Genomic DNA, 12,659 nt, shown 5'->3' on the forward strand with positions numbered 1-12,659 from the left:
GGCCAGTGCCGAGCATAGTGGATTCTGGATGAGCTTGCCTTGGCTGAGGGCAGAGTTGCAAATGATCCGACAGCTGCCGAGGATGCCTCACTCGCAGCAGCAGAGGCCCATCTCCCACACTATCTAGTCACAGACTCAGAGGACTCGGAGGATGACGAGGAGTATATACCCACTGTTACTGTTCCTCGAGGTGCTCATGATGATGAGGCAGGATCCTCCGGTGTAGCACGAGCCCCTACTCCCCCAGTTACCACTGCTCAGGTCACACAGCCAGATTCTCTTGCAGCTATACTTACTCGGCTATCAAACCAGCAGGACAGATTTGCTGCAGCTCAGCTAAGCATGCAAGCCGAGCAGGCTCGCCAGCAGGAGGCCCAGACACTTGTTCTTGAGGGGATCCGGCAGCAGCAGGAGGCCATGAGGCTACAGCTACAACAGCAGTCCCAGATTCAGCAGCAGATGTTCACATTCTTCTCGGGATGCTTCGGTCAGCTATACTGTCACACTGGACTGCCTGAGCCTCAGTTCCCCACACCCCACCAGCTCCAGTTCGACCCTACAACTCCTGCTCCACCTGTTGGCGGCTTTGTGTAGACACACTTGGCGTCCTTTCCGATGTCACCTCTTCTTCAGACCGGGATGTTTGCCAGCCCTGTTGCTCCTTCCACTTCTGCTCCGGCTCCTACTCCACAGCCTAGTGTTTGGACTGCCGAGCAGCGTGCAGAGTTCCTTAGGCAGCAGCAGATCCTACACTAGCTCCAACACCCGTCAACTCAGTCCCTCACGTTCGAGTCACCTTCACAGCCTGAGGTGCTCCGTCCGTCCGTTGTTCGCCCCACTCAGACAGACACGACTCTTGTCACGTCTGCTCCTCCGATGGACTCCACGGTCGTCACTGAGCCAGCTGTTACCACCGCTCCTACTACTTTTGCTGCTCTGACGACTCCGGTCGAGCAGAAGTCCTCTACGGTTGACGACGACTGGACAGACGATGACGTCGACGACACCGCCACGCAGTTCACCACCGGACCCAGCTTGAGGACTCCACCTTCTCCAGCTCAGGACTAGATCGCCTTCCATTTTGGTGCTTTGTTGCCAAAGGGGGAGATAGATAGGGGAAGTAGAGATAGGGGGAGCTTGGTGGTTTGTGGCATGTTTGGATCTTCATGGATTTTGTGTATGGACATGTTATTTGGATATTGTGTATGCTCTGTGTTGACATGTCCCTACATGTGCTTTTTCTTTTTTTCTAGTAATGCATGCTTGTTGATCGTGTTTCAATTTCATTTCCTGTGTATCTCTACTTTGTGTTGTCATCAATCACCAAAAAGGGGGAGATTGAAGCGCATCTAGGCCGATAGATGCTAATGGTAAGTTTCGGTGATTAATGACAATCGTATGCGACTAACGTGTATTTTAAAAGAAAAATTAATGACTGGATTAGTCTCATATGAAATATGAAAGGAGACCCCTCAATTCGAAACAATCATGCGTGCCAAAGTCTCAATTTGAAAGATTAAGGACCTTTCTAGTCTCAAGTGTCACAAGGAGATGAAGAACACTTGATTTAGCTAGGTTTTATAGTTTCTAGTTCTTGACCGTACTATTAAGAGGGGTTCGTGAGTTAGTAGCTTGACCAAAATTGAGTTGGCCTTAGAAATCTTGCACACTCACTCAAAAGCAGCCCAATATGGTCAATAGAAGTCAACAAAAACACTTGGAACAAGAAACAATCGAAGTTACATTCAAATCCAAGTCAATTCAGCTGAAAACAAAGAAAAACAGCAGCATCGGTTGAACCGATGCCCTATCATCGGAGCATCCGATGCATGGCGGAAGGACCGATGCATGGCGGTCTATCTTCTCTGGATGCAGGCAGGAATCAAGTCAAAAACTCTATAGCACCGGTTGAACCGATGGTCAAAAAAATAAGCACCGGTGCAATGGAAGTATTTTGTTCCAGAGAGTATGTTTTGGTGGACCTCAACTCCCTTTCAGCACCGGTTGAACCGACGCTTCAGAATCAAGCACCGGTGCATTGGATGTAGTATGTTCCAGAACACTTGTTTAAGTTGATCAGTGAACCTCTTCAGTACCGGTTGAACCGATGCCCCTACGGAGCATGCACCGGTGCAATGACACAAACCTGGATACTGTGTCAGAACCCCAACGGCTACTAATTGGACATAGAGAGACCGGTTGAACCGATGCTTTCACTTTCTATCCCGTCGGTTCTTCCGGTGGTCACGGTTTTTCTGCAGTGGACTTCCAACGGCTATGTAACTCTTTCCACTCTATATAAGGGCACCCCCTAGCTCATTTCAGTTGCCTTTGACACCCTGAATACTTGAGGCCACCCTTGAGAAGAAGAGAAAGTGCTTTGAGCAAAAGAGAGAAGATCTAGTACATTGTTTGTGATTCAACCTTAAAGAATTCATCATTTGCAAGTGTAGCAAGTGTGCTTGAGCTAGGGCCAACTGAGTGTAGGTCAAGTGAAGGCTTAGGAGCTTGTTACTCTTGGTGTTTGATGGCACCTAGCCGGTCTTGGTGATCGGGAGGTTCTTGGTGAGTCTTGGAGTTTGTGGGAGCCCCAAGACAAGAAGATTATACACGGTGTGAAACTCGCCGTTTCGGAGATGGAGAAGGAGCATTCTTAGTGATCACTTGCTCCTTGGTGAAGCAAGGGAGCTATACCCTTGTGTGGGTGCTCCAACGTGGATTAGGGGAGAGCGTCAACTCCTCGATACCACGGGAAAAAAATCCGGTTGTCTCGTGTCCCTTATTTTTATTTCAAGCAATTAAATCATTTTGTTGTTATTCTTGCTTTTTATTGCTTGTAGTTTGACTAGGACAACTTGCATTGTAGTGTGATCTTTTTCTTAGGTTTTGATCTTGCTAGTGTGAAACCTTTTAGACAAAATGATCATGATAGTGTGTTTACCTACCTAAGGACCTTTTGCTAGCATGCTCTAGTGACTAGGTTTCAAATTTGTAGATTGGGCAATACTAGTCTAGGTTAAGAACTAGATAGAATATTGAGAAAGTCCCAATTCAACCCCCCTTCTTGGGCCACGATCCTTTCAGGGATGGATGGCATTTCTGTGTGATTTACCGATTGGTGTGGCAGAGCAAGGAAGGGAGATATCCATCTTGTCACCACTAAGGACCGAGTTGGTGTGTCATCTCACCTAACTCCACTATCGTGCAAACCACTCGATCGTTGAATGGGCAACGGCTTAGCATAAACCCCACTAGTTAGTTTGATAGCCATCAGGAGAGCTGAGAGCAACGGGTGATCAAGGAGAAGTAATTAGCTCTGTGTGACTTATGCCCCGGTTAAAACCTCTGTGATAGGTCAATGACCCCTTGGTGGATCCCGTGATGGCTAGTCAGGTCTAGCTAAGGTGGGTAATGACTTTGTTGGGATCTGCACCGACACTAAGGTGATCGAGCTGCGGTACCCCGCTTGTGGGTAAAGTTGCACACCTCTGCAGAGTTAAAACCTATTCGAATAGCCGTGCCCATGGTACTGGGCGAGTTACGGTGTGGTCACATGACTAGTGTTTATTTTGGGATGGGTTGGCGTGAGTTGTTTTGGGAATGTGTCCGGCAGTTGTGCCGTGTGCTACGGCGGATGAGGAGTCTGGTAGCAGCTTAAAATTTGGGTCCTGTGTGGGCCAACACTATGTGTTATTCGGTACAAAGAAAACTTGCTTTGAAAATCCTTTCTTTCAAATGAACCCCTGCATAAACTATTGTTTTCCGCAAATTAAACCCTAGCCTTATCCTTGATTTACCCTGTGCATTATATTCTGTTTATACCCCTCTCCGTGGGTGTGGTTGGACTTGCTGAGTACGTTTGTACTCACCCCATTCTTAATTTTTACAGAGGAAGACCCAGACTTCGTTCCAGAGGACGTTGAGTAGGGTACCGTCCTGCACCCAGCCTTGCCTGTGGATTAGGGTCACCCGCAAGATATATCGCATGGCGCAAGACTTTGATGACCCCCTTTTTATAATTAATATCGTTGTATGGGTGTGGGTTGTAATCCTCGCGATAGTGGCGCTTCTCTGCCCATTACCGCGTAGAGTTGTACGGTGATGAACCATTTGATCTACAAATGTGTCATCGGCCTCCTGGGACTGATGTTTGTATCACATTTAAGTCTTCTCTCATGAGGGGACGCTTCAATTTTCCCAACATAGATTCATCCTTTTCACCTTCATTTGAGGTAGCAGCTCCGTTCCTTGCCCCTTCTATCAATATTCTAGCTGCATTCACAATTAAAGAGGTACGCAGAGATTTCGGCCATACGATCACAACCCTGCACAACCGCACCTCTCATCTAGCACCTATTTTCCAAACAATTGATAACCTACATATCTGCCAAGCTCCCACCTATACCAATTCAACCTCAATTATTTTCTAGCCATCAAACTAATCAAGCAAGACCATTCAAAAAAAAGATGGAGCTGCTTCTGCAAAATATTTCATATAGACTTCTAGCCACCATCATCTCACCAACACCAATATGGACCATCGTACTTTGGATATGTGTGCCTAATTTAAGAGGTCCCTTCACCTTAAGAGCCCAATACTCTTTTCTGCTGCAATTATTTATGCCATGCATATTATACAATGGATCATCTGCACCTACCTCCGTACCTTGGAAGCTGAAACCGATTTATCACTAATTGGAATTAAATTGCAATGGATTGCAGGTCAGAAGCAGCACAAGCATCCAGGGACTTCACAATTACCACCGCCTGTTCCAGAAAACATGATATTCAGTAGCACTTCTGTATTAAAATATAATTATGTATTCTGTGTGAACAAATAATTGTGCTGCACCATATGCCTATTAACATTTCCAGCTGTCGCATTTATGCTATATTTATATGTGTTAATGATACACTACCTTAATCTAATGAAGCCTAAGCGCGCCAAGGCGCGCGCAAAGTACTCGTCTCGATAACATTTGTGGTGGGGGAGGCGGCCCCGCAGCTCGGACACGTCGGCCGAAAATCTCCGGCTCGTGTGATGGCGATCCTCTGGCTCGCGGCGCCCGGCGAAGATGGTCAGTTAGATTTTTACGCTTTCTTTTTTTTTTTGATACCGGGCCCTGTTTGTTTAGTTTCCAAAAAAATTCCACAGTACCCGTCACATCGAATTTTTGGACACATGCATGGAGCATTAAATGCAGTTGGAAAAAATAACTAATTGCACAATCTAACTGATTAGCATGAGATGAATTTTTTTAGTCTAGTTAGTCTATGATTGGATATTATTTGTCAAATAACAACGAAATATGTTACAGTACCAAAATCCTAATTTTTTCAAGAACTAAACACAGCCCTAGATTTTTACGCTTTCGCTGGTGAGTTTCCTGTGGAATGTCTTGCGCTCAGTTGGCGGTCCTAAGTCTGCAACTCGGGCGGATAGTCTCCACCATGGCAAGTCCAGTCAACCGAGCTACAGTACTTAGTTTGCTAACAATTCGATTTTGATTCAAAAGGAACTTGAAAGGAAAAGGTCGATTTTGAAGAAAAAACAAACTCATATTGTGCTTCTAGGCGATGTTCGTACGCGACGATATTTGTGACTGCCAACTGCGGGCTGAACCGCTGAAGAAGAGAGCACCGCTCGCCGCGGCCAGCGGCTGGAAGTTTGTGTTTCATGTAGGGATGCAAGTGGATATCCATTGGTGTTTTTGAATTTGTCATTTTAGTATATTTTCTCTTTCAAATTAATTATGTAGCATGCCATTCTAATTTATTTTATCAAGTTTTGAGTTGACTCAATGACCCAAAAAAAATGGAACTTACATCCCTAGTTCCATGACCGCCGCAGACGTGCTGCAACTCTTTTGATATATTCTTGATCTATCTACACTGCCTAAGACAGGGGAAGAAATCACCAAATAATGCAGCTGCGCAAATTGCTCGCTGCGGCTGCGGCTGCGCAATCACCAACTTTTTAAATAGTAAGCTGTAGCGATGCAATAGCGGCGCAGCGGCGCTATAGTGGTTTTACGGAGCTGCCGCTAACCACTATAGTAGGAAGTAGCGCGCTACCGCGGGGTATAGCAACGTTAATAATTGGCAGCCACGAATACATGTTGCCCGTCGTCATGTCACCTGCTCTAGTACGTCCATACACGCATATGTATTTTTGTGTGCACGCACACATGTACGCTCTGGCACACAAGATATGATCGATCTACGCTGCATTGGCATCATTCGAATTCATATTTGAAAAAATGAATAATTAGAGTTATGACTTGTGAGTCATAAAAATAAGGCATATTGCAACCCTTTTATCCTTTTTAAGTTTGTTTGTCTAAGTCAAATATCTATTATCTTAATTGTCTATATAGTAAAAAATCATAAAAATTATAATGTAAAAAATGAGATACTAAAATTCATTGTAAAACAACTATTGTAATACATATGAAATAATTTATTTTTTGCAAATATTATATTATTGGTCAAGGTAGTGCATTCAAGTCTATATCGATGTCGTCTATTTCTGTGCTGAGTATTTGTGAACCGGAAGTGGTGGTGCATATTTATGGAACCTGCGCAGCATCCGGACTTAAGTCAGCTCCCACCAAAGCACAGATGCTTAGCTATGCACTAACCACGTGGTCTTTGTTTCTACCTTCTTGCAATTCATACCAAAAGATGGGTAAGCCCAAATTAAATACAAGCGATCTTTCGGGATTTGGGGATTTTTCTTGATCACCTTTCGCTAATAAGAGACGCATACAAAATAAAGAGGCGAGCCCGCCAACACCGCACAGCCCATCCCTTCCGAGAGGCGAGCCCGCTTACACATAGCACCTCACTCATGTTTTCGTTCTCGCTTCGTATAAAAGAGTGAACCCGAAGATGTTATGGCTGGAGGACAAAGACTTATAAGTTGGCTCCACCCTTGCTCAACTAGCAAGGTGATACTAAACATGTGCACGCAACACTCATGAGCCACAACTGGACCACATCCAAATTGAACCGGATGTTACAATAATTTATCAAATTTTTGTATAAAACATGGAAAATATTACACATGTAGTTGTTAGGACTACCCACGGTTAGAATCTTGGTTCCGCCACTGTCTGCGATAAACCAGAAAACAAAAAATGATTATCTATATAGATCTTTATGATAACTACATGACAAAAAGGTCCTTTTAGCTCTTTCGCTGTAGCATTGTATGACATGGCAACCAGTGGCGGAGGTAGGATGGGGGACAAGGGGGCTGAATCAATGGAGTTGTTAATTTGTATGAAAATTTAATGGTGATTTAATGTTTTTGCTACAGTATTTTAAGTGTGATTAGTTGCTTTAGGGGGGGGCTGGAGCCCTGCATCCGCCGCTGATGGCAACCACATATTCCTGGGACTCAAGATTAGCGCAGTTTATCTTCACATAACACAAACTTTGTAGCCACAAATATTTTCTCCGAACAACCTTATGTTTTGGAGATTGTAGAAATTTCAATCCGCCACTTATTGTTACTGCCTGAACGATTCTTCTCTGGACAAAGCAAGATTGATTGGTTTTGATCATATCTAACAGGCGTGTCAACATCCAACGTCCAGATAATATCTGCAAGAATTAGAGCCACAGAAAACTACAAAATTTTATATTGTGTAAAAAGTAGATAAGAAAATGGATGCGAATTAATCATGGTCACACAAACATAAATACTTTCCTTTACCTATGGGGATTCTACAGGAGTGGATATCCTCCACCTCTCAAAAGGTCTCCTCTTTTGACCAAAGGAGCCTCCATCTATCATCTTGCCATCCTTTTATCTTCTCTGTGGCCGGTTCCAACCTGCTAATGGTTTAAAACCCAAACCGAATCCGCACCAACCCAAATTACTGTAGCTTCCTAAGCCCAAACCAAACCATCCATCGTTTTCCCTCTCTAAACCAAACCGAATTAATCCATAAGCAAAAAATGAGGTCAAACCACACCAATCCAAAGTTTCAAACAGGTTAATTCATATCTCGCTTCAGAATCCTGCTGGCTTGTTTGATTGCGTGCTTTATTGCTGGGCTCAGGTGCTTGACAGAGAGCTCCTTCCGCTCCACAGGGATGGCGAGCTCCTTCTGCTCCACCGGCGGGCCTCCAGCCCCATATCCCCTTCTTCTCCCCGTCCACGGACGACCTCGCGGTCACCGCGGCGAAGCTCTGGCTCTTGGACAGCAGCGCCACGCCCGCCGCGACGTCGTCGTCGTTCAAGTTCTTGTCCAGCTTGGGCCTCGACCGGAACGGAGTTACGGAGACATGGACAGGCAGCAGGAGAGCGGGCGCGCCTCTGCGCGGGCGGCGTCGGCGCTGCCGGCATTGGCGTCGCCGGCCACGCGGGGGAGCGTGAGGGAGGCGGTGTGGCGCTTGGTGTGCGGCTGGTAGAGCGTGTGGCTGAGCGCGTCGATCTCTTGAGGGTCTGATCGTCGGACCTGCCATCCCCGGGCATGGCGATGCGGCAGCGCTCGACCTCACCAGCGGCCGCTAGCAATCTAAGCTCGTCCACCTAAGAAGCAAGTGAAGTCTCCCGAGCGGATAAGTGAGGGAGAGGAGGAGACGACGGCGCCGACCGTGCAGCCGCCGCCGAGCGGATAAGGGCGATGATGGAATCGAACCAGTAGGGAACCAAGCCAGACTAGACCAATCCATTTTAATCCTCAATCCAAACCAAACCAGCCCAGTAGCTTTTTCAGCCCGGTTATTTCCAAACCATATATGCCCAAATAAACAAACCGAACCACAGACACCAGTTTTGATCCAAACCATTATGTGATTGAGGCCGGTTGGGATATTCCCATCCGCACCAATCAGTGAATGCCAAAATTTCATACTGAACCCAGCTCGAATATGGAGATGAAGTTACCTGTATAGTCCAACCACATCCAGAGGGTCCCAAGAGAGAATATAAGCCAATCACATAGGAAGCATTTGTTGAGGCCGACTGCTTTGAGCTCGATTCCACGGAGCAAACTGATGCTAGTAAGATCACTCCTGTAGTGCTATTCCAAAAATCAAACTTGAAGCAAGGAACATTATCCAGTACTTAGGACACGAGGAAAATAAAATACAATGCACAAATAAAGAGATATGCATAGAAAAAAGGGCAAGCATTCTATATCGACACAACTGAATGGACTGTGTAGGCGTTGGAACTGAGATACATGAGAAAACAATTACTAAATAATCCACAGAAGAAGTGTTATCTCAAAACTTGGTATCCATAAAACCTGAACATGTGTCAGGACGAGCAATGGTGTTCCTAATGCTGGCGCTAACTGAAATATTAACCTGAATAAGGTTTTGAGGTATTAACCCCTTTATTTAGCTCTAGTTACTGTGAGTAATTAATGAGTTTAGAGTATTCAAATCAAACACCATAGTTTTTTATTATTACTCTATAAGTAAAAAAATATTTATAGTATAATTCACAATTTGGAAGTGCAGAATTCGTGGCAGACTGAGGCCTCTGCTGTAAATCAACTGAAAGAAGGTTGATTCTGTCCTCGTTGCAGCCTTAGGTGCAGCAATGTTTGATAGATTGAATGCTTTTCAATGCAGTTATAAACAGTGCATTATGAAACTGCTGAGTCACCCAACTATAATTAAACAGTTGCATCAGCTGTTCCAGCTTTCCATGGAGTTTATTTTTAGCGAAATGCCTTAGCATGTATTTCATTAAGAGGAAGTTCCAGGGAGTTTATACAAACCCTGGGAAGAATGTCCAAGATTGGAGCCACTTGTAAGCAACTAGTAGAACCAACTTGCAGGTAACTACACGTGGAAAAGGAGTTTATGCCAAGATGAGGCCATCTAAGGGGCCCCCCTTTTCCCTTTCCCATGATTCTTTGGGTGACCCACACAGATCGACCACCAAATATTCCGTCCCAGCTCCACAAGCAAGGCCATATAAATGCAGCTCGTTGCATGTTCAGTGACTCCTACCTGCCTTCTTCTAAGGTGTTAAAGAGTTCTCAATTAGGAATCTCTGCAGCTTCAAGCTCCAACCCTACTCTCAAATTCAAACTTCAATAATGACTGCAGAATCTGAGGTTTGTCTCCATAACTAGAATTCTCATTGCATTTTTCTTCGCATGCTAGTGAATTGAGGAATGTTTTGTATTCCTAATGGTGTAGTGTAACCTTGTGCGTAACTTCAATAGTTACGGAGTGTGTATTTGGGGGCCTGCTTAAAAGTATAATAAAATTAATCTCTACATGCATGTGTAGTTTCAATATTTTCTTTCATGGTGACCATAAAAAGGTATTTGTGTAAACCTGCAGACACCTCGAATAACAGAGCTCCATGTAAGGATGGACTGCAATGGTTGCGAGCACAAGGTCAGGAAGACCCTGCGTGCTATTGATGGTAAACAATTCTTTTTTGAACAAAAGATGGTAAACAATTCTAATCTGAAGCACTGAATGATTTCTTTGACTCCACCCCCCCCCCCCCTCCAAATTCAGGCCTCCAGTTCTACGTGTGATGAGCATTATGTTGCACGAGCATCTAGATAATGTGCATGACATCTAAGAAGTTTGGAATGGCTCTGTTCAGGTGTTAGCGAAGTATACATAGATCAAGGAAATCACAAGATCACGGTGGTCGGGATGGCTGACCCTGAGAGGATCGTCAAGGCCATCAGGAAGACCAAGAGGGTCCCAACTATCTTCTCACACAAGGATCCCGCAGCCGAGGCTCAGCCTCCACCTTCCGAAGGGGAAGCTCCACCACCAGCCGACCCACCAGCCGACGCCCCTCCGGAAGAGGCAGCTCCAGCTGAGCACACACCGGAGACCAAGGAGGCACCACAGGCAGAAACGCCGACCATGGATGCCATCATGGTAAACAAGATGCGTGACTACCCATATGGGGACGGCCACCACCTGTACAGGGAGCACTGGGCGAACCACCCCATGGGCATGCCTCGGGTCAGATATGATGCTGCACCTGACCATGTAACACACAACTACAGCCACCACAGCACGAGCCCTTTCATAGCCGAGTACAGCTACAGAGGCTCTCCTGATCAAGAAGGAAGGTACTACTACAGCTATAACTACTACCCAGGCGGAGGCAAAGGAGATGGCAGCCAGATCACTTCAATGTTCAGTGATGAGAACCCAAACACATGCAGCATAGTTTGATATCCATAGAGGTGATCTAAGAAAGGAGTTTGTTTCTGCAGAACCTTCATGTGCCATAGAAGGTTGTGCTGAGACAAGTGATGTATGCTTTGGCATGCAAAAAGGGCTAGTGTTTAGTTGTAAGATTTAAGTGCAGGGGTTGTGTGATGTATGGAAGAGGGGGAGTAAGGTAATCGCCCGGGGGGGGGGGGGGGGGGGGGTTTAATAAGATGATTAACGTGTAGTGGGAGATGATTTTTTTTTTGGCAATCATCACTATTTTTACTAACCCTCCTCCCTTCTCTACCTCAGAATCTATAAAGTTGTGGTCCAGTGTGTACTAAAAGGAAGTGGCACAGGTGCTCCCCTGCTGTTTGTTACGATTGGAGAAGAGGAGGACTGAACTGTATGTTGTATTGAGTTAGGCTCAAAGGGCAATATATAGAGTACATAGGACACACCCCAAACCTTAGACACTAGTACATTTACCATTATACCCTTAACACCCCCTCTCAAATGCAACGTGAATGCAATGACGTTGCATTTGGAGAGTTGACACTAAGCACTAGACTAAAACATAGACATGAAAATGATACATCCAAAGTCCGAAATCGAAGATGTCATCAAAGCGTGCAACTCTTGAACTTGTCGATGTTGATGATCTCCTCCACAAGAGGGTATTGCCTTCACAACTGTACTTCAGTAAATAGCCCGAGTCTTCACAAACCAGTACGTCGACTCCACACATGAACCTTGTTTTGGAGACTTTGAACTTGACAATAACAGTGAGATGTGTCAAACCAGCCAAAGATAGAAAGCACCACTGCAAGACGGCAAGCGGTGAGATAGGAAGGTGATGACGACAAATAGATGGCCATTGATCATGACATGGAGCAAGACGGCTCCGAAAGGGATCAAGAGGGCATCGTCGCACCACAATGATGATGTGATTAGCTAAATCGACGGGACTCAGCTAACCATAAAACAAAACAAAGAAATTGGCTGATCTGACAATGAATTTTGTGGACACGCACGGCATTGATGAACTGAAGATGTTGCAATTGGACTTGGATTGACACTAATGCAATGTGACACTGACTGAGATGCTAGCAGAAGCATGAAGCTAGGATATGAAACGACAAAACAATTCAAGCAGCAAGCAAAACTACTAGCAGATGATATGGATGGACACGGATGGAAAAATGACACAATATAGTAGATATTAGCAGCAGCAGACAGATAGTAGCAGCAGCAAACAGATAATAGCAGCAGCAACAAAAGAGAGGGCCGCAACAGCGGCTGCAGACGAGGCAGAGGCGGTGACGGCCGTAGAGGGCAGCAGATCAGCGGCAGATGGCTACGACGGGGGACTGCGGGTGGAGGCCGCACGAATCGGCCGGATCCGCAACGGCCGGACGACAGTGACGGGCGGAGCGGACGGCAGCCGTGCGACAAGCGTGGTGGACGGGCTCCGCACGACGGGCGGATGGTCGCGCGGA

General features: G+C 45.7%; 1 protein-coding gene across 2 annotated transcripts; it reads left to right on the forward strand.

Moving 5' to 3' along the window:
• Positions 1-9,934: 9,934 nt before the first annotated feature.
• On the forward strand, positions 9,935-11,304 carry LOC120706712 (heavy metal-associated isoprenylated plant protein 6-like). Of its 2 annotated transcripts, none has more exons than XM_039991420.1 (3): positions 9,935-10,085; positions 10,318-10,402; positions 10,592-11,304. In XM_039991420.1, the coding sequence occupies exons 1-3, from the start codon at positions 10,068-10,070 to the stop codon at positions 11,179-11,181; spliced, it is 693 nt and encodes a 230-aa protein (XP_039847354.1). In that variant the 5' UTR covers positions 9,935-10,067; the 3' UTR covers positions 11,182-11,304. The 2 variants fall into 2 exon arrangements, with proteins under 2 accessions (XP_039847354.1, XP_039847355.1); XM_039991421.1 differs by having other exon boundaries at positions 9,941-10,085; positions 10,298-10,402.
• Positions 11,305-12,659: the final 1,355 nt, after the last annotated feature.

Source organism: Panicum virgatum, chromosome 5K (assembly GCF_016808335.1).
Source record: "Panicum virgatum strain AP13 chromosome 5K, P.virgatum_v5, whole genome shotgun sequence".
NCBI lineage: Eukaryota > Viridiplantae > Streptophyta > Magnoliopsida > Poales > Poaceae > Panicum > Panicum virgatum.